Below are 20,328 nucleotides of genomic sequence, written 5' to 3'. Positions count from 1 at the left end.
TGTGAGGAGGCAGGGGATATGATAAATATTTTACAAGTAAAATTAGCATTGGTAGTTGGAGGAGAGGGAGAAGGAAGAATGCTGGTTGAACTCCTAGGAAAGGTTGGCATTTTGCAGGCTATTCTTTCACTAGAATTCATGTTGATGAACACAAAAAGGAGGCAGGTGAGGCAGGCAGATGGACTGTTTGAAAGTTGTAGTAATAGTAGTGTATGCTTGAAGTGATAACTTAGCCTGTGGTAAGGATATGGAAAACTGAGGAAGGGTTAAAAGTGAAAGAGGTATTTTATTTTTTATTTTTATTTTTATTTTTTATTTATTTTTTTGAGAGGGAATCTCGCTCTGTCACCCAGGCTGGAATGCAGTAGCGCGATCTCGGCTCACTGCAAGCTCTGCCTCCCGGGTTCACGCCATTCTCCTGCCTCAGCCTCCTGAGTAGCTGGGACTACAGGCGCCCGCCACCGCGCCCGGCTAATTTTTTGTATTTTTAGTAGAGATGGGGTTTCACTGTGGTCTCGATCTCCTGACCTTGTGATCCACCCGCCTTGGCCTCCCAAAGTGCTGGGATTACAGGCGTGAGCCACCGCGCCCGGCCTGAAAGAGGTATTTTAAAACAAGAACTAACAACCTCAGTGACTTCTTGAAAGTAAAGAATCAGCCGGGTGCTGTGGCTTATGCCACATCCTAGTACTTTGGGAGGCCAAGAATGGCGGATCACTCGAGCCCAGAAGTTTGAGACCAGCCTGGGCAACATGGCAAAACCCCATCTCAGCAAAAGAAAATCACAAAAGTTAGCCGAGTGTGGTGGTACGCGCCTGTAGTCCCAGCTACTCAGGAGGCTGAGGTGGGAGGATCACCTGAGCTCAGGAGATCGAGGCTACAGTGAACTGTGATCACAGCACTCTACTCCAGCCTGGGTGATAGAGCAAGATCCTGTCTCAAGAAAACTAATAATTTAAAAACAGGAAAATTAATAAATAACAAAAGAACCAAAAATTGATGTATGATGATGAGCTAACAATATTGCTATTGGTGAAAAGTAGGAGGAAAATCTTGTTTGGATAAGAAAACTAATAACAAATTGACCATATCCAGTTGATACTTAGTGTAGAGTCTTAGAAGGAATCTAAGAGGATCATCAGATGTAGTCTCTGGCTTCAGATGGCTAAGATTACTGATTGTATATTTTATAGAAAAACTGAAGACTAAAGAAACCTAAGATCACACAGCTACCAACTGGTAAAGAGACTCGAAATCCAATTCAGTCACACACACAGTCGTAGGAGTACCCCTAAAGAAAGAAAAATACTTTCACAAGGAACCGTAGAAGAGGAGTAGGGACAAATATCTGAGCTTTGGGAATTACTTATAAATAAAAGAGGAAAGCGGGTGGGGAGAGAGCAATTAAAAAGACCGAGAAGGGGCCAACTTACAATTTCATGAATAGAGAAAGCTTCCAGGCTTTCCAGATGCTCATGTTACACCTCACACCCAATGGCTTGCCCCATGACTTCAATAATGCGTTGGTTTCTCTGTCTCTTTTCTCACATGGTTACTGAGATACTAAATCAGAAGGGTTTGTGCCAAACTTGTGCTGAAGGCTGATAATGTAGGGGGCATTATGAATTGTTTCCGAGTTTACATTTTGGTCTTTGCTTAGAGTTTGCATGTGGGATTTCATCTCTGTCGTCTTTAAGTTTTCAATCAGTTTTCTATTTAGTGCCACAAAACCTGCGGAAATGGCATCACCATTAGGAATTGTGGTGCCCAGGCATCTAGGGGGAAAAGCAAACTTTATTACAGCAATTTCTCAGGGGATACAATATATATAAATAAAATATCATTGCATTGTTTTGAATGTTATTTCTTGACAAGCAATATATGCACATGATAAAAAATGTAAATATTATATGCAGAAGTCAATCTCCTTCATAACTCTTTGGCCACCTATCCAACTCCCCTCCTTGGAAGCAACTGCTATTTCCAATTGTGTATTTTTTCAGATATATTTTATAATCATTTCTCAGCCTTTTGGCTAAGATCAAGTGTAGATATTTATGTCAAGTATATATATATATTTTATGTATATGTCAGCATATACATGGTATATGATTTTAAATTAAACTTGTGAAATCATGAGCTCGTGCAGAATAAGTAATCATTGCTGTCCAACATCCATAAACTCTTATTCCATTTTCCATTAACCATTCATTTTACTGCACGTCTGTTTCGGAGAACAAGAAAGAACTTGGGCTAGAAGTACTGGACACTCAGTATAAGTGTGAGGTGAAGCCCATCAGTAAATACATAAATATATTCCTGCCTTAGATATGTTTATATGTAAAATGATATGCTGTGGTGGAAAGTACAGCCTGGGGGGCAGAGAGGAGCCTGGAGCATCCCTTGCCAGTGTTGAACATCTCCCATCGTGGGGTCCCCTACACCTGCTCAGGTACCACTGCAGGGCCAGGCAGCGGGGCCTCCCCCCAGTTCGTATGCTGTCCCTGCTGTTCTGTGTCCAGCTCCTTTAGGAGAACCTTCTTCTCGTGTACTGCTTTTTTCTCATGCGTGGGCTTACTCACTAGAATTCCTCTTGCTGTCAGAGCACTGACCCAGCTGGTGAGGTTTCCTACCCAGCAATCCATTTCCTTCCACTCCTCCCCATGTCACCAGCCTTATTTTGTAATGTTCTTCACTGTGGACACCCTTCTTTAGCTAAGAAATCGAAGTATTGTTCCTTAACCACACCAGGTCTGCAAGGACCATGCCCTCCTTTCTGCCTGCCCTTCTTTGTCTTTCTCTAAAAGAATTGAAAACCACCTTCCCTGACATCCTAACTTTTAAGCACATTTTTACTAGTTCTTCTACTTGATGGGAATGTCATGGTCTGCTTGCAGAATGTGTCCTTGATGAAGGTGTTTTGGCTCTGTAATTTGTATGTAAATCTCCATGTGAATCTTTAAAAAAAAAAAAAAAGGTCTGTTAGAGATGTCACTGCCTCCAGCTCTAGCCTTTTCTTCTCTCTTCTTTTGCTGCCTTTCCTTCATTTATTCTCTGTCTAGAATGCCTTTCTATCCCATCTCTAATTGCTTAAGCCCTTTCCATTCTTGAAGACCCTACTGAAATTCCATAATCTCATCTAAAACTTTTCCTAGTCATCTCCAGACAGATGTAATCCTTCCCTTTTGTATTTTACTATTGCCAGATGTGTCCCTTTAAAGCAGCTCTTATGAGCTAGATAGGTCTGCCTGACTCAGTCTCTTTGTCACGTCCCAAGGTGCCTGGTATCTCACAGGTACTCTAAAGGATACTGAATTGACCTCATCCTGCCACCTCCATTTCTTCTTCACTGCCCACTTTCTTCTTTACCAGTTTCTGCCTGGCTTCTGCCTCACGCACTGTGCTCAGATTCTTCCTCCAGCTTGCTACGGAGCACATTCTGTGGCCGTTTATCTATCAGTCTTCCTTCTTTTTGACTGTCTTCTCTGTCATGAAACTCTGGTCTACCCAGCCTTGTGATGCTGTGTTACACCAGTTCTCTCCACGGTCCATTCTCCTACTGCTCCATCTTCCTTCCCTGTCACCCCCAGGTATGGACTGTTCACCAACCCTCTGTTGTCCTTCCTTCCCTTTGCCTCTACACTCCCCACCACATCTTGCAGGGGATTTCGACACTGCAGCTGTAGCCCTGCCATCATGCTGAGCTCCAACTCCTTGCTTTAGATCGTGGTGAGGAGATGTTATTTCCACTTGAACTTCCTGTCATTACTTGAGCATGTTTATTCTTTAAATCCCCAAGGCCTAAGCCATCCTGTTATTCTCTCAGTCCTTCATCTTCTTTACCTCCATGTCCTCCCAGTTACCACATCATTCTATCCTTTCTTTCCAGTGCCTCCATTCTTGCTGGATCATTCTCTTCATCAGCTTGTTTCATCTTTATAGCTGGGTGCTGCTTCACTGACCTCCCTGCCATGGAGTTCCACTTCCATCCGTCTGATTTATTTTTACATTGGATCCACCTTCCCAAGATGGTACCTTTATAACTTCACCCTCTCATTTAGAAAGGCCAGTGACTTTTCATCACCTGCAGGATAGACTCTAGGTGTGCTGTCTTCTTGGCAGACTCTCCGTATCCCAGCCCCTCCCTTCTCAGCACTACCCCACTCTTCCAACCCTCTACTACAACCTGAGTCCCCTGAATATGCCAGACTCGATTGAGCCTGGACCTCAGCTCACCTAGATCCTCTCAAACGCCCTCTGACTCTTACAGTCCTTCACTCTGTGGGCTTTTTTAAAATCCCATCTCCTCTCTTCCTTGGAATCCCCCCAGACTACCCCTTCCCCCAAACTATCCACCCACAATAGAATGGTTATACCCTCAGAACAGCTGTAGCGTATACTGCCTGTACTGTTTCCTTGACACTTCGGTTGCCTTGTGTTACTTGTGACCTTTATGAGTGTGTGTGTTTCTCCCCCAGTAAATAAATTTCTTGGGGGAGTATTTAGTATTCTCTCCCTCCACTTCGTTCCTGCCCATCCTTGACTGCCCCCTTCCTAGTCTGTACACAGTGGCACAGCTCTGATGTCCATGTGACATTCTTTCTGCCTTGCAGCACTGCATCCAAGGAAGTTTGGCAGCATGGCCTATTGGCCCCATTTTGGGATTTCCCTCTTCCAGTGGCAGTGCCTAAGCATTCCCCTCTTCAAGTTACTGATAGTGATGGAAAACAGACAAAAGGCTTGACTCTCCCCCTCCTCCCACTGCTGCTTCTGCTGGTCTTCATTTTTAGCACTCTGACACTTAAAGGGCAAATCAGTATGGATAATTTTTTTTCTTCACTTGTCCCTAAAATAAATACATTTGCAATTCTTTCAGTTAAGGGAGCCAGACACATTCCTTCTAGTGTGTATCTGGTATTTGGATCTTGCTTTTAAAGTGTAGTGGAAAAAAGCGTATCATGTAAAGTAATGTAACACGCTCTCTCACCACAGACTTAAATTTTGGTCTTAACCTAGTTTTTTAGAATGTGTCACAGTTCTCATTGAGATATGTGACAGTTTTGAAATTTTTAAAATTAAACTGTTCTTGACTTCTCTTGGTATTAAAAGCACTCTCTTAAATTTGATCACAGCAGGGAAGAGGTAGGGGTACTGGAATGTATTTTTATGCATGGACGACTCAAAGGGAATTTCACCAAACTTTGTACCACCAAGTCACCCCTCAGCTGAGAAGGAACATATAAAATTCATCCCAAAGGGCAATTCTTTGTAAAAAATTATAAACACCTAAAAATAGAAGCTTCACATGCATGCGTGCCCACTTATATTTCTGCACAGAAGGCTGCCTGCATGCTACTTAACAGCAAGAGTCCGTGATTCTAAGCGATTCTAATAGATTGAGGAAAGTGATATAAGAAGGCCCATGAAGTAAGTATTTCTCCAAATAGGGAAGGATTGTTTCTGGGAGGGTATGTTTGATGTTCCCTTCAATTTTCTCATTAAGTCTTAGGTTGATTGTTAGTATCCTTTGTCAGAAAAACCTGGTAGATTGCCAAGCCTGGTGCCCTGTCCCTTGGCTACACTGGGGACTCCCATGTTGGCTATTTCCAGTTATCCATCTTCTAAACATTAGGTTTTCTGCAGGAAAAATGGGTGATAAAGGGAGTACCACCCCTTCAAGAACTTGAAATTAAAGTTATCTTCGAAGACAGATGTCATAGTTTGCTTTAGTTCCCAGCCTTGGACTCCCCATTTCTCTCCCTCGTCCTTCCCAGTGGATAGGTTGCTGTGCCCACCACTGGGAAGGGTGGATTCCTTCCCTTTCTCCTCTAATTCCAGTAGATTATTTTGCTTCCTAATACATTTCTGCTTTCCTCAACTTATCCCAGTTCCTCCTGTCTTCCTTCTGTTGTGGGAGTGACTGAGCAGATAAAAGAATAAATGAACCAACCAACCCTCATGTTTTTAATCCTAAGACCAATTTTGATGAACATTCCAGAGTAGCATCATGAGGGATTGGAAATAACTCACAAAGCCTCGGGGGTGTCAGCATAAGTAGAATATATTATATAGATATTTAAGAAAATAGTTATTTAAGGAAAAATCTATGACTGATGCATTGTATATGGCTCATGATGAGCATATTTCTGTTACGTAATTAAACAGCTGTTTTACGAAGTCAGGAGAGAGTAAATGCCATGCCTTTCTTTAATAACAGTGGTAATAACAATGCTTTTCTTGACCCTGAAATCTAGTTGAGATATTCAAATAAAAAGTTTGACCTGTGTTAACATTACTTGGTCTCATTCACACATTGATATACCCTTTGGAGATTCGGATTTAACATTTTCATTCCAATACCTGTGGATCTTTTGAAAGGACAAAGAGAATAATCTTCAAATTTGCAATTCTTATAACCAAGGGCTACTTCTATGGACTGTGATTTTATTCTGTTCCCGCTATGTGCATGCTAGGAGATAGTTCTACCCAGAAGACTTTATATAACTGCTGCTAAAAAACTGCATTGCTAACCCACTAGTGCCTGTTTTTATTACAGCATTATTATTTGACATTTATTAAACAATAACAATATTTCAAGCATTGTTAAGAAAGGGACGGAGGAATGGCTTATAGCTCTTTAAATAAAGGCTCCCCACCCAGACGAAAGTGCAATTTGTTAGCTATAGAATTTTGCCTGTTGAGAAGACTTTGTAGGCTTGAGAAAATAGCATCTCATGAGTACGTGATCATTCTAAATTATATGTGATCTGGAAGTTTATTTGGGGTCCTTCCAGATTGAGTTCATGTTGCCTTCAGTTATGTTGAGTCCCCAAACTCTATACAATTATTGCCTCTTAGTCCTAGTATCTTCTAAGTAAGAATTAAGTAAAAATTTTATCTGCCTTTTTAAAGATACGTAGCCCAAATATAAGTCAAGAACACCAAGATATGTTGGAAAGTAAAAATTAGCCAGTGGTTTGTTTCTTCCACCTCATACCAAATGCCTGACTTCCCAAATCCTTCCACCTGTTAAACAGCTAAACAAAACTTGGGGACCCTCATTCTTTGGAGGCTCAGTTTCCTAAGTTCAGACCCCTAATGAGGAATAGGAACTCTCCAGCTCTTCAGTTGTGCTGGGTGAGCCCATACAGTGAGATCCAACTCAGGGTTTGGTGCAGTTGGCAAGATCCCAAGAGGGTTTTCTGTGAAGGGTAGAATGAGAGCTGCGTCTTGAGAAGAAACCAGGCAGCAGGGGAGTCCCATCGTGTCAGGGTGTGGGTGTGTTACTCTCCCCTGAGCACCACAGAGAAGCCTCAGCCTCTACCAGCTGTCATGTGGCCACATGTTGTTAAATTCCTGCTCTCCTAGGTTTTTCCACCCTGCCCCCCATCATTTCCAAGGACCCAGTATTATTGAATAAGAAAAACACATTGCAAAATTGAAAAGTTGTTTGCTCACCTTACATTTTGGTGTGTTTGTACCCGTCTGTTTAGGGTGTATGAGGCCTATTGGCATAAGAACTGTGTATCTGTGTGTATAGAGTGCTGTGTTGCTCATTTTAGCAGGGATAGGTGGCCAGAGGTCCTCTCTTTTGGATTTTCTTGGGTTTAGGGCTTTTACTCAGAGTCCTAACACTGGAGTGGAAGGCTGGCAGTGCTTTCCCCTCCTGCCCTCCAGGTCACGCTCCCCCTGTGGATCCAGACTATGGAATTGTGAACCTGACATCTTTTTCCAAAGTCAATAGTGGATTAAAATTAAAATGTTAAATCTTAAAGTATTTTCAGATACATACTATTCTTTCAAACCTTGGGTTTACAGGATATAATTTTATATGCTCTGTTTTCTAGCTAGCCAAAGCTAAGCTTTTCTTTTAAAGCCCAAGCTGAAGCTATTCGATTAAATAGTAAGGCCCTCATTACAGGTCATGGTCTGCTCTCAGTGTGACTGGTTCGTTGAGCTAAGTGCTGAACTAGGTGATGTCCAGGTCAGCATTCCTTTCTCTGGTAACAGTGGAGGCCGCTTGGCATTTTGTGTTGTGATGGTAGAAAACGTATTAGTTAACATTCATCATGTTAGTAATCAAAAGAAATTGTATCTCAAATTGTATATGAAAACAAATGGAAACAAAGCAGGCAGCTTTTGGAGCTATTTGGACCACTTTAGAGAGGGCCCTCTAAAGTGTAATTGTGGAAATTTGATTATAGCTCAAATGGAAATATCATTAATAAAAGGGTTAGCAGTTATTAAGAATGTCAGAAAAGCTTAAAATTGAATTTTTCAGATCTTGCATTGTTAGAGGCTATTTACATTTTACTCTGAAAACAAATATTAGGATATTTAGATTTAAGGTAAAATCAAAAAGTTAATATAGTACATTTCAGATATTTTCTTTATATTGCATTTTACAATAGATTAATTATAAGTGATAAGAGAAACAAAAGTAAAGGATTACATATTTTTAAATATTGGCAATGTGCCTAGTAGCTTTAGTTTTGCATTTTAAAAGGAAAGCAGAAATCCTAATCACCGGGTTTAACAGCTAATAAAAAGTTGGTAGAGAAAAAAATTAGAGTTTTGCATTGTGATATAGGAACTAGACCTAAAGATTTGATTCCCTGATTGTGTCGTGTGTCTGCTTTTAGTGTAAAATATGGTTTTATGAGACCACCTGATCCCGTGAAGGATGCATTATCACAACCTGTTAAAAAAAAAAAATTAGAATTCTCCTTTTAACACCAGCCATTCTCATATTCATTTTCTCTCTCCCTCCTTCTTTCCTTCTTGTTCCTTCTCTTCTCCCTCTCTCTGGTCTTTCATCATAGTATCTGTAGAACTCTCTCAGCGTACTTCTGGTTCAGGTACAGAGAAAGGATCCTTTCCTTGCATGCCTACACTCATAATGAGTGACTTCAGTGTCCTCTAGAGCCTTGGGAGTTGTGGCTGCCAGCTGATTGAGTGGAGAGTGGTGTGAGGAGTGTTATCTCCATATTTTTTCCTTCTCTGAAGTTACCTTATTATCCTCACCATTAACATTAGCAGAACTAAAAAGATGGGTAAGTAGTTTTCTTGAAATGTAAACCTCAGACCCACATCAAAGAAGATTCTAAGACTTGAAAGTAGAGGCAGCAGTGGAACCAACAGATAGTTTTAAAACAGAAAACCAAGTGTAACTGTGTTACGGAGTCTTAAGAGGGGACTTCTGAATACTCCCTCTGGTTTGTTTTTGCTAAAACTGTTTTTGTTTCTCTTTGATCAATTAATTTAACTTACAGGAAAGTCTCCTAAGGTAATAATCAGAAATGGTAGTAATAATTTATGTCCTTCATGTTTTTTAAGCAGTGAAAAATTAGAAACAGCCTAAATGTGTATCTTTATTCTTTTCTGTCTTTTTCCACAGTTTCTACAATAGACCTGTTAGTATAATGAGAAAAAATACTTGGATATATATTTTTAGATGCCTTTTAAGTGAATATTAACATTAAACATTAGCCAAAAAATGTTTTGCTGGTGACAGGCTACAGAATACCTACCAAAAGTGCTTCTTCTGATTTTGTTCCGGGGTCAAATCTTTGGGACTCCAGTTCTACCTTTGGTACTGTCAGCAACCCCTTGGGCCTTTGGTGCCACTGTATGGGGTAGGGAGGGCCAAAGGGAGGGCGGGCTGCTAGTGCTTGTGGAGATGAGGGGAGAGGAAGGGAAGAGCAGAGTAAAAGAGTACAAGAAAGAAAAGAAAAGAGACGTGTGTACATATGGTAGGATCCATGAAAGGTTCCCAGTAATTTCAAGTGACCACAAAACTGAATTTTTTTTTCTTGTTTTTGTTAAATGTATATTTTCGAAGGTTGACTCTGTTCCACCGATTTTTTCTTGCTAAACATGTTTTTGAGTAACTATCAGATCTTCCCACTTCTTTATTAGTGTTTTAAGTTTTCCATATCTGTATTTTATCCTTAACATTGTTATTCACCATTTATTTGCCTCTTCCTTACGTACAAAGAAATTAACTTGTCTAATCATCCTTTGCTGCTAAGATTGAATTTTCCTTCCTAGGTATCTTGAAAGTCTGCCTTTCATTATTTTTGCCTAATAGGGGCTTTTTCCATCAGCAGGAATGAAAGCAGTCAATAAAAGTCAATTGCTGACTCTATGATTATATGGAGGGTTTACCATAATGCATATTGGAAATGTTTTTGAAACCTTTATCCTGAATGGAAGGTGCCATGGCTTGTGTTTTATGGCCTTCTAATGTTAGACAGCAATCTCATTTAGCATTTTCCCAAAGTGAAAACAGTGCATTAGGGCAGTATAACAAGCTTTACAGATCAATACAGAGGCAAACCTTTACCCTTACAGATTAATCCAAGAAAGTGTCCCAGAGTCTACTCCAGGAGCTGGAGGACAATTATGCATCCTCTTCCCCTCTTTCTACCATCGAATCATTAATACAGATTGAAATGTGTACAAAAAGAATATCAGAGGATGACTACACACACACACACACACACACACACACACACACACACACACACACACACACACACACACACACACACACACACAGAACAGACCACCAGACGGGAAATCAAGAGCCCTGGAAGTGAGTAGTATTGATTTGTGGTGATAAAAGTATATTTTGACACATTTCAAATCATAAATAACTCATGGACTTTAACTTGCATGACTAATAGCTCAACTCAGGATACATGCTTATCTACAACTTAAACTACCTCTTTCTGAGGAGTCCATAACATTAGGTGAATTATCCCATTGTGAGTAGTCTTTTTAAAGGAAAAAATACGCTGTCTTCTTTATGATGTGCAGTGTGGCTGCTCATTTTTACAGTCTTTTCCTGTATGTTAATGAGGAAGGGCTGCATATCTGGTCAGGGTTGTTCTAGCCTTCCCTCCTCACCTCCTTCCCCCTGCTTTTAAATCTGAGACACATTGGAGACAGGATCAGTTGTCAACACTAGGATACAATGTAACCCCGCTTTCCTGTGAGCTATTAGTCATTAGTCATGTATATGCTAGGTTCAGCTGATCTGATGCTTAATCATATTTTATTCAATATTTATCTAGATGCAGGTCTTGCTATAATTAGTCACTTAGTGGTATCTGTGCCTATACTCTTTGAAGCACGACTGATTCCTTTTAAATCCTGATGTTCATGGTAAAGGATTAGGGAAATCTGTGTCCAGAAAAATTCATAGACATCTGAAGTTTGAAATCTTAAAGCATGGAAACTCCGGGGATTCTATTTAAATTCTGTTCTTAGGTATTTGACAAAGCAGTAAGGTAATGAATGAAAAAGTAAAAGGGATGTTATAGAAAAATTGCTGAAACTTTTTTTTTTCTCTGTATGTCTGTGTTCTTTAGAGGGTAGTAGGAAGTCAGGGAACTGCCAACATGCTTTGCGTTTCTATTCTAGCAAAATAGATATTAGCTTAGTGTACTGGATAAAAGGACTGAGGAGACAAATCGTCGCCCAGGGGTTTCTTTATTGATGAGAAATATTCCCCCTGTGTTCTCTAGGGGTTTTTTTTTTAGAACCCATTAAGTTTAAAATAATGTGATTTCAAGATTACTATGGAAATAACAAATTTAAATTTCAAAAATAGAAGTGATAAGACTGGAAGCTTGTATTAAAACTAATTTGAAAAAACATGAATTTCTAGATTAAAAGTAGTAGTACTGTGTTTTTTTTTTCTCTGTATGTATTTAGTCCTTACAATCCAAACTTCCCTGCCATGTTAATAAGAATATTTTACCTTCATTTGTATAACTCATTTGGTTTATTATCATTTTTCAAGCGTATATTATAAGCTTTTTGGAAACATTTACATTTGGTCTCAGATATTCACAGAAGCAATCTGACTAAAATCTGAGATTTGTAAGTATAAGTAGCAAAATTTTAACCCAAGGGACTTTAAAATGTTTTCTTTGTACCCATTTGTATTCACTGAGTAAATGTATTACATGACTTCTGTAGGGGTTCCCATGTCTAATAGCTGAGGTGACAAAATAAGTCACAGCCCTTGGAATTTGCATTCTAGTAAATGTAGGTTGCTAAATTGTATTAGGTTGTATGGTGTAGTCACTGTCACGTGCATGGCAAGAAAAGTGAATACAGAACCAATGGGGTCACCATAAAGGGAATGATAGACTGTACCGGGGTTGGGGGGTGGAGAGCTAATGAAGCTGACACTTGAGTGAAGTATCAAAGGATGAGTAGGTTTTCTCCAGATATATAGGCATAGGTGGGAGTTTGGGTGTAGAACATTTCCAGAAGCAAGAGCAGCATGAGCTTAGACCTGAAGAGAAGTGTAAGAACCAAACCCTGAACTGGGTTTGTCTAGGCTTCAGCTGTGTGCAGGGTGTGGGGGTGAAGGCAACAGGGTAGGCAGGAACCTGCTCAGGAAGGACTAGCCAGCTGGCCTTGTATTTTGTGTAGAAAGTGCTGGGGAAAGAGACCGTCTTCGATTTCCTATTGGAAAGAACCCTCTGGAAGGTGTGTAGGGGCAGGTGAAGAGGGTATCAAAGCTGAGAGACCAGCTGGGAGGTCATTTCTTGAGTCCAGGATGCGTCTCACTTGGAAGCAATGGAACGACAGTGATGTGGAGCAAGAGGACCAGGCTGCGGGGATCCCCAGCTTTGTGGCCAAGTGGATATGGGAATGGAAGAGAGAACTTAGGGCTTCCAAGTTTCTGGCATGTTGATACGGTTTTGGTTTGGAAGGGACGGTTATATTGTCCAGACTAACTCACAGCAGTGTCAGTTAATGGAACTCATTTCTTAGAATTTATTTACCCTTTGTCATTTTTATCATGGGAAAAATTTAGCTATCTTTAAAGTTTAAGGAAAATTCTTTCTCTTAAACTTTTTTCTACATTTGCAACATCTGTGTCTTACTGTACGTTTTGTGTATTCTTTAACCTTGATTGTTATTCTGAATGAAGACCATTGGTCTCAGCGGTCCCTGTGTTTGTTTTCAGGCGGTATGAGTCTCATCCAGTCTGTGCTGATCTGCAGGCCAAAATTCTTCAGTGTTACCGTGAGAACACCCACCAGACCCTCAAATGCTCCTCTCTGGCCACCCAGTATATGCACTGTGTCAATCATGCCAAACAGGTAGGTGTGCCAGCCAGGCCAGTGGGGGCACTGGGCAAATCGAAAACTGGATGACCTGGGGCAGTGGTAAGGACTAAGTGGGCCGCTGTGTGTGAAAAGGCTTTCTAAGCCCTAGTCATCATCATCAAGAATTACTGTAATGAGTTGATTAGGGCATAACTTCTGTCGGATCATTGTCAAAGAGCCCATATCTTCCTTGCGTTCAACTCATTTACTTGCAGAAAAAAGGATTCTACTAAGATTATACTTTTCTCCACTTGCCCTGAGCTTTTGTCTTCTAATAATAATGTTCTCAAGGTCATTCCTCATACTTTGAGGCCAATATTTAGAGCCAGTGAAGAGGATACAGATTAAGAGCTGGCACCTTTGGGCCCATAAGCAGCAGGTAGTCAGGCAGAGGGCCAGGTTAAAAAAAAAACCCCACCGTTCAGTCACTGTCCAACCCTTCCACTAGTTTGACAGAGTCCACTTAATTGGACAGGGAAAGGGAAACCAGAGATAGCATTTAAAAAAGAATTCCACTGCTTTTATAGACCATAGCCATATTCTTCTCTTGACCCTTCATATCAGAATAATACGATGTTCACAGGACGTGCATTTTCTCTAATTTATGTACTTTAGAAAGCTAATGATAAACCCTGAAGCAAATTATCCATTCTGGCAGGTCACATAATTGCCTATCATTTAACCAATTTAACCGTTGGATATAGGTTGTTCTGAGAGGCGGAAATTGTTGGAAACCTTGATTCCTTCTGCTGACAAACTCCATAGATTTGACCTTCTAACCCAACTAAATCTAGTGTTTGAGTTACACAGCATGCCTTTCTGCAGCCTAATTTGCTGTAGTTATAATAATATCACTTGGGGTAAAATTTTTATACTCTACAAATATCCGATGGGAGGGTTAGTATTGTCTGGATAGCTGGAAAATAACAGTAACATTGGTGGAAAAAAATATAATCAATATTTATTAAAAGCCTATGTTGTCCTTAAAAGCCTAGTGGCTGGCAACTTTTTTCTGTTTCTTGCTTGTAGCATAACTCTTCGTAGCGTGCCAGGAATCCTTTTCTTTAAAGGTCTTTGGTAGAGGTAATGTTGCTGATGTTAAGTTAGTACATTTTATTTGTCGAAAACAGCTTCTGATATGCTCTTAATAAACCCCAGCCTTCAATATGAATACAAACTGAAGGACTTGGGACTTGTAGGTTGATTCATGGATTTTTCTAACTTGATAATAGTGCCTTATTGAGGTGGTGGCCAGTGGAAAAGAGTGACTGTGACAAAGTGTATGTTTCAATGCTGGTCTCTAACATACGTGCCTGTTTGTACCATGTGATTTGTAACATTACCACAGTGGCAGCCGCAGGGGCATTGGGAGTGCTGACCCCATCCTGCCTGTCTGGGTTGTGTTGAATTATCTACACATAGTCCTGTGACATCAATGGTATATATTTATAGAATATAGCAAAGTTAAGTTATGACAAAATCAAATACACCACATGGCGCGATAGCGCGTTTGAATCTGGCAGACCTGAGTTTGTACCCTGTCCTTTTACTAGCTCTGTGACCTCGGGGCTTGAGTTTTCTCATCTGTAAATTGGGGTAATGTTGTAAGGATTACCTTTATATAAAGTATTCAGTAAATCTTATTTTTCCCCTTCTTTCCTCAGTTGCATTATTGTGCGGAAATTTACTAAACAGGTCAGCCAAAAGCATCAAATTATTATTAATGATTTCAAAAGAGACCCTCTTTTTTCCCCCTCAATCTCCAGTCTGTTATTTTCAGCTAGTATGTTTGGAGTATCTATTGTTTTCATGGCTCTTGTATTCAGTTATTAGGAGGTGTATAATACAAGTTAGTATTAAAAAGATAGAAGCCGTCAAACCTTTTTTCCTAAGATGGGCAACATTGAAATGGACAAGAACCAAGAAGCTGCACTGCCTGACATTTCTGCAGTAGTTAGGAGTGCACGGCCATTTCACATCCATTCTTTTACTTGTTTTCTTATGACAACCTGAGATGTAAATAGAGATGGTTTTATTTTCACCATTTTCCAGTTGAGAGCATTGAAACTCAGGGAAGTCACAATAGTAAATCACAGCTAGACCAAGATGTACCTTGCCATAAAAACAAAAAATTTCAAAATACGTAAGTGGTGTTTGGTTTTTGAGTGGGTAAGTTTGTGAAGGGGCATCCATCCATCATCCACTAATACAGAAATAAGTCAGTGAGGGAAAGGGAGAGCAGAAGCAATAAAGGGAGGACACAGAACATGGAAGATCTAACGAGTGGGGGACAGAGTCTGAAGGTCACACGTGGGGAGTGGGTTGATGAAGCCTGTGATGAAAGGGGCAACTTGGCACTGGCCCATTTTAAGATCACGCCACAGTGGCCAGAAGGAGCTTCTGTCAGCGTTTCATGAGCAGTTACTTTCCCTCCAATACCAGGTTGTCCTTTTGCTCCTTGTGAATTTAGTCTAATCTCGTGACCCCAGCTGTGCCCCTATTGTTTGAAGAGACTCCAGCAAGATACATGGTCCCTACTGCCTGATTTAGCAGTTCCTCATGGGCCAACTTCTTATATTCCCTTGTTATATTTCCTGTTAAATCCAGACAACAAGCTGGACATGCTAAACATGGAAAATACTGCACATGACAACAAGCCATTAGGCTGTGTTGCCCATATCTCACACAGTGCAAGGGGTTCCCCCATGGAATAATTCCAATGGCTAAGTCCACTCCACTTTTAAATAACTCATAAGATTGGCCTTTCACGGGTTCCCTGGGGCATTGTTCTAGAGACTAATAGGTTTTACTGATGGGAAAATTTCCAGATATTCCTTAGCCTTACTGTTCCTCTCTGCTTATTTATCCACTTATTCACATCAGTGTTTCTTCAGCTGTTCTTCAACAATTTCTCATGGGTTGACATGAGACATTTAGACTATTAGTTCTTGTGTATTAAGTTATGTGCTCTTCCTGAGTGTAAAGAGATATTAAATAGCTCTAATTATTACTTCTAAGACTTAAAAGCTACCGGCTGGCTGGCTATATGAGATACAGCATTTACAAATGAAGGAGCACATCGATTGATACATACTTCTGTGTCTTTTATTTCTCATATCTGCTTAGCCTCGTAACTTTCTCAAGCTCGGCAAGATTGGATTACCTCTTCTTACCTTTGATGCCAGGTTCCCATTCTATCTTACTACACCTACCTTACAGGAGAAATGGAAAGGAGTGGGAACGAGAAGCCAATCGTATTTGCTCACGGGTAGACCAAAGTGTACCCAACTTCTGTTTTTTAAAAAAGGGGAAGGGTGTCGAAAGCGTTTGCTGTCAGACCTGCATTACCTCTGGGACCATTCCCTGGGACATACCACTTCTCTGCTATTTACTTGCAGAATTGGACTACATTGGGAGTCGCTAGTCTAAGCGTTTCAGCTTTTTCCCAGCCCTGCTGCTATTGACAGAAAAGTGCAGAAGCTGGCTGGACCCTTATGGCACATTCTGTGTTCACTGGGAGGGTGGGGTTTATAGGAAATGCTATTGCTGCCATCCTAATCTAATTATGGTGACTTGAACTTCAGTTGCTTTGATAAATTGAAGGTTTGAACCAGGTGATTCATGAGGGCCATCTAGCTCTGTTATTCTAGGTCTGATTCTGCCTTCATGTATAGAGAGCAAAAGGTGGTGTGCATAAGCGTGCCTGTTCATAGGCGCACTCAGATGAAGAGACATGGCTCATGTGGTACAAGCAGCACGTCTCCTTTTGAGACCTCCAGTATTTGTGCCTTCGCCTCTTAAATTTTGCTGTCCACCTTTAACGTTCACTTGGGAAGAACACTTGAATTTCTGATTGGTCTGCTGCCGCCTGGCCTCCCACTGCTACGTACCCTTTCTTTGAGGTTCACACTCCTGACAGCCCTGGGGAAGCCAAGGTGGCAGAAAGAACTGGGAGGGAATAGAAACAGTTTCACAGTTTCTCCAAAGTCAGTGAAGTGAAAAACAGCTGTCTCTGCGCTGGCTGGCAGAATGTAGCCTGCCGGCTAATAAAGGCCATTAGAAAATGCATGCTCCCTCCAGCCAGTCGTAAGCCTCCCCTGGATTGTGATGCCTTTCATCCTGTGAAGTACCATGGGAGGTGAGGGATTCTGAAAACAGAGCAGGAAGCCAGGAACCTGGAGCCTGTCAACCAAGGGCAAACTGGGACCAGAAGCAAGGACCAACCCCAGGAGATGCCCAAGGGACAGAGGTCAGTGTGGGACCTGAAGTTAGATGATGAGTCCGTCGGGGGTCCCCCAGACCATAGCAGAAGTTCAGGCAGTAAGCAGGCAGTGGGGCAGTAGCCACGCAAACAGGTAGCTCAGCTCACAATAAGGACGTCTTGTAAATGAGACTACCCCACCTCAGACCTACATGCTTCCTGCTGATCTCTTTGGAGAGATCAGAAAGGAACCTGGCCGCAGTGAGGAATACGGGGTCAGGACCCAGTAAATGAGGCTAGATCCTAATATGACAGCTCTCCAACTTAAGGCTAGTGGACCCCGTTGTCTCGTTTCTAAAATACCATTGACATCTCCAGTATTTGGTTGGCTTCCTAAGTCAAAGCCTCAGGCTCAGTGCATATGGAGGAATTTGCCCTGGCACAATTTCTGTCTGCCTTCTGAAGGACAATGCATTTCATCTCCCCTGTGAACTGTATTTATATTAGACCAGGATTCAGTGCTCCTAAGTCTGTGACATATTTTGAGTATGAAAGGGTCCTGAAAACATAGTAGTAGCTTTTGCTTAAAAATCAAGGTTCTTGAAAGAAAAACCTATTGCCAGAGCAAGCTGTGTGTTATCATTGTTTTCAGGTGAACTCTCCATTAGATGCAAATAATTTAATAGACTTATAGGCTGTTGGAGCTAAAAGGAGCCTAGAGATCATGTAACCCAACCTCATGTTTTCATGTGCAAAAATTAGCTTCCAGAGAATTTAAATGATCTGTAGAAGGGCAGAACCCAGACCAAACAGCCCACTTTTAAATTCAAAACCAGGGTATTTTTCCTGTCGTGTCAGACCACACGTGTCACATGTGGGTGAGCATCAGAATCCCCTGAGGGGTTTTTTAAAATGTACCCACCCAATCCCCATCCCTGGCAATTCTGATTCAGAAGGTCTGGGGTGAGGCCTGGGCATCCGAACTTTGACCAAATTTCCCAGAAGACTCTGTACCCAAAGTTTGAAAACGATTGCTCTTAGAGCCATTGGCCCGAATTGCACTAAAGGTATTTGACCTTTCAGAGGTCCTGCCAAGTCCTTGTTTTCCATCTTTTGGGAGATGGGGAGCTGTGACTCCCCACAGGTCAAAGCTACCTGGCAGAGCTCTCATCAGACCAACCCTAGGAATGAATCTTTAGGCTTAGGAGCAAATTGGAAGATGACATGGGAAGAGGATGGAAGCCTTGAAAAGAGATCCTCTTCCCCTCTTCTCTTGCTTCCATAGAAACAGTAGGTGACCCCAGTCCCCTGACTAGCTCACAGCTATGACCAGACCCTCCCTTGGTTCTGCTGCTCCCAGTCACCCTGCCTGGGTCCCCCCGATGTATGCAGTGGCCACTTTCAGAGAGCATGAAGATAATCAAGAAGGTTAACTTTCTGGGAAGCCCTCCAGGAGCATGTTTTTGTTGTGTTCGAAAGCTGTTTTATCATCATCACCTGATGACATTTATTAATTGCCCAGATGGGATGCTGGTACACAGGGTGACTGACGCGTGGGTATTTCATAATAGATTTCCCACCTTTTGGTAGGGCAGGCCTTTGAATTTAGAGTCAGATCAAAGCAAACAAAATTCCAAACTTTAAATTTCTTACCCCAGCCTGTTCCATCATAGGAATCCTTTTCTAAACCACTTTCCGAGAGTAATCGTTGCTTCATGACATTTTCTCTTTTTTTAAAATCTGAGTTTAATAGAAGAAATACAACCATGGTAATAGATTTTCATTTTTCTTAATAGGTATTTCTTTTCTCGTGCTCGTCCTTCAAGAGTTAGAACTGCAGTACGTTAGTGTTTTGTCTGTTATTGCAGCTAGCTGTATAAACAGTTAATTACTTGTAACTTAATTTGAATATTATACAGAGCATTTGTCATAGAAGATATAAAGCAAGATCCAGGCAGAAAAAAGTTAACTTGTATTTCCTCCAAAGCAGGAGGAACAAAGAACAAAACAGCTCTTGCTGCAGGGAATAGACACATATTGAAAACAAAATAAGTGAACTAATCAGATTTCCAGGTAGTGAAGAACAGTACTTGGTGCACAAGCAAAACTCGCTTTTTGCTTCCCATAAATTCAATTTATAGATGACTTTTCCTTCCTGTCTCATGCACAGTCTTCTCATTCTGTCTTTTTCCTTCGAAGCTCCAGTGTCTCCCACTCCCCACTTTTCCTGACCCTCCTTAGTGAAACTCGTATCTTGAGACCAGGTCTGTGCCAGGACACATCTCCAGTTTCATTTTTCCTTGGTTAGGTAAACCTTCCTGCTTCTCTACCCAGCTTTATGAGGCCTGAAGTCTTGGTGAGGCGCTGGGTAAGCTCACCCAGAGACAAGCACCCTGAGTGGTATCTTAAAAAACAAACCACTTTTCTCTTCGTGATGATTGGTTAGCAACCCAGGGTTGCCACCATTTCTCTTAAATTATCAACACAGACAGTAGCTGGCATGCTGCTATGATAGTCAACCCCTCCAAGAAAGCCGTGATTCAAAAATCAGTGGATGAGATTACTGCGTAACAAAAATGTTTGAGGCAAGTGGTTAGGATGGTTAGGAAGGTTTTAATAAGCGGAAATGACGTGCAGTCTTAGGTCTCCAGGGGCGCTGTTCTTATTTGTGAGCTCCGGTTGTTCCTCAGTGGCTTGAATGAGAAAAAGACTTGGGAAAAGAGCAGTGTTCATGCCTGAACCACTCTCTTCTTTTGGTGATTTACCCAGCTGTTTATAAAAGGAGTTTCTGCAGGCCCAAATACGTGAATGATGAGCAAAAGCAAGGAATCTCTTTCTCCACATTAAGATTAAGTGTTAGCAGTTCGTTAAATGAAGGAAGCAATTTTTTATAACTTGCAAAGCTTCTCCCTCATTCTTTAGGGAATTTCCTATGTTAATTTATGCAGTGTTAAATTTATGCAGCGTTGAAATTCAGCCCAACAGCAGCTACTT

The 20,328-nt window shown here is 41.2% G+C and overlaps 1 protein-coding gene and 1 pseudogene across 7 annotated transcripts in view; both read left to right on the top strand.

Annotated features, from left to right (window-relative positions):
- Window positions 1-20,328, top strand: part of CHCHD3 (coiled-coil-helix-coiled-coil-helix domain containing 3) — a 294,629-nt gene that overhangs the window by 269,979 nt on the left and 4,322 nt on the right. For 5 of the 7 annotated variants that reach the window (XM_077995003.1, XM_077995000.1, XM_015134928.3 and 2 more), the window contains 1 exon segment: window positions 12,992-13,127. The exons of the other annotated variants lie outside the window; for them this stretch is intronic. In XM_077995003.1, the coding sequence (XP_077851129.1) occupies window positions 12,992-13,127 (136 nt within the window). 7 annotated transcript variants of the gene reach the window in all.
- Window positions 2,016-2,147, top strand: LOC144340216 (U2 spliceosomal RNA; annotated as a pseudogene).

Source organism: Macaca mulatta, chromosome 3 (assembly GCF_049350105.2).
Source record: "Macaca mulatta isolate MMU2019108-1 chromosome 3, T2T-MMU8v2.0, whole genome shotgun sequence".
Classification (NCBI taxonomy): domain Eukaryota; kingdom Metazoa; phylum Chordata; class Mammalia; order Primates; family Cercopithecidae; genus Macaca; species Macaca mulatta.
The sequence above is the reverse complement of the archived record's forward strand: the minus strand, read 5'-3'. Positions and strand labels throughout refer to the sequence as shown.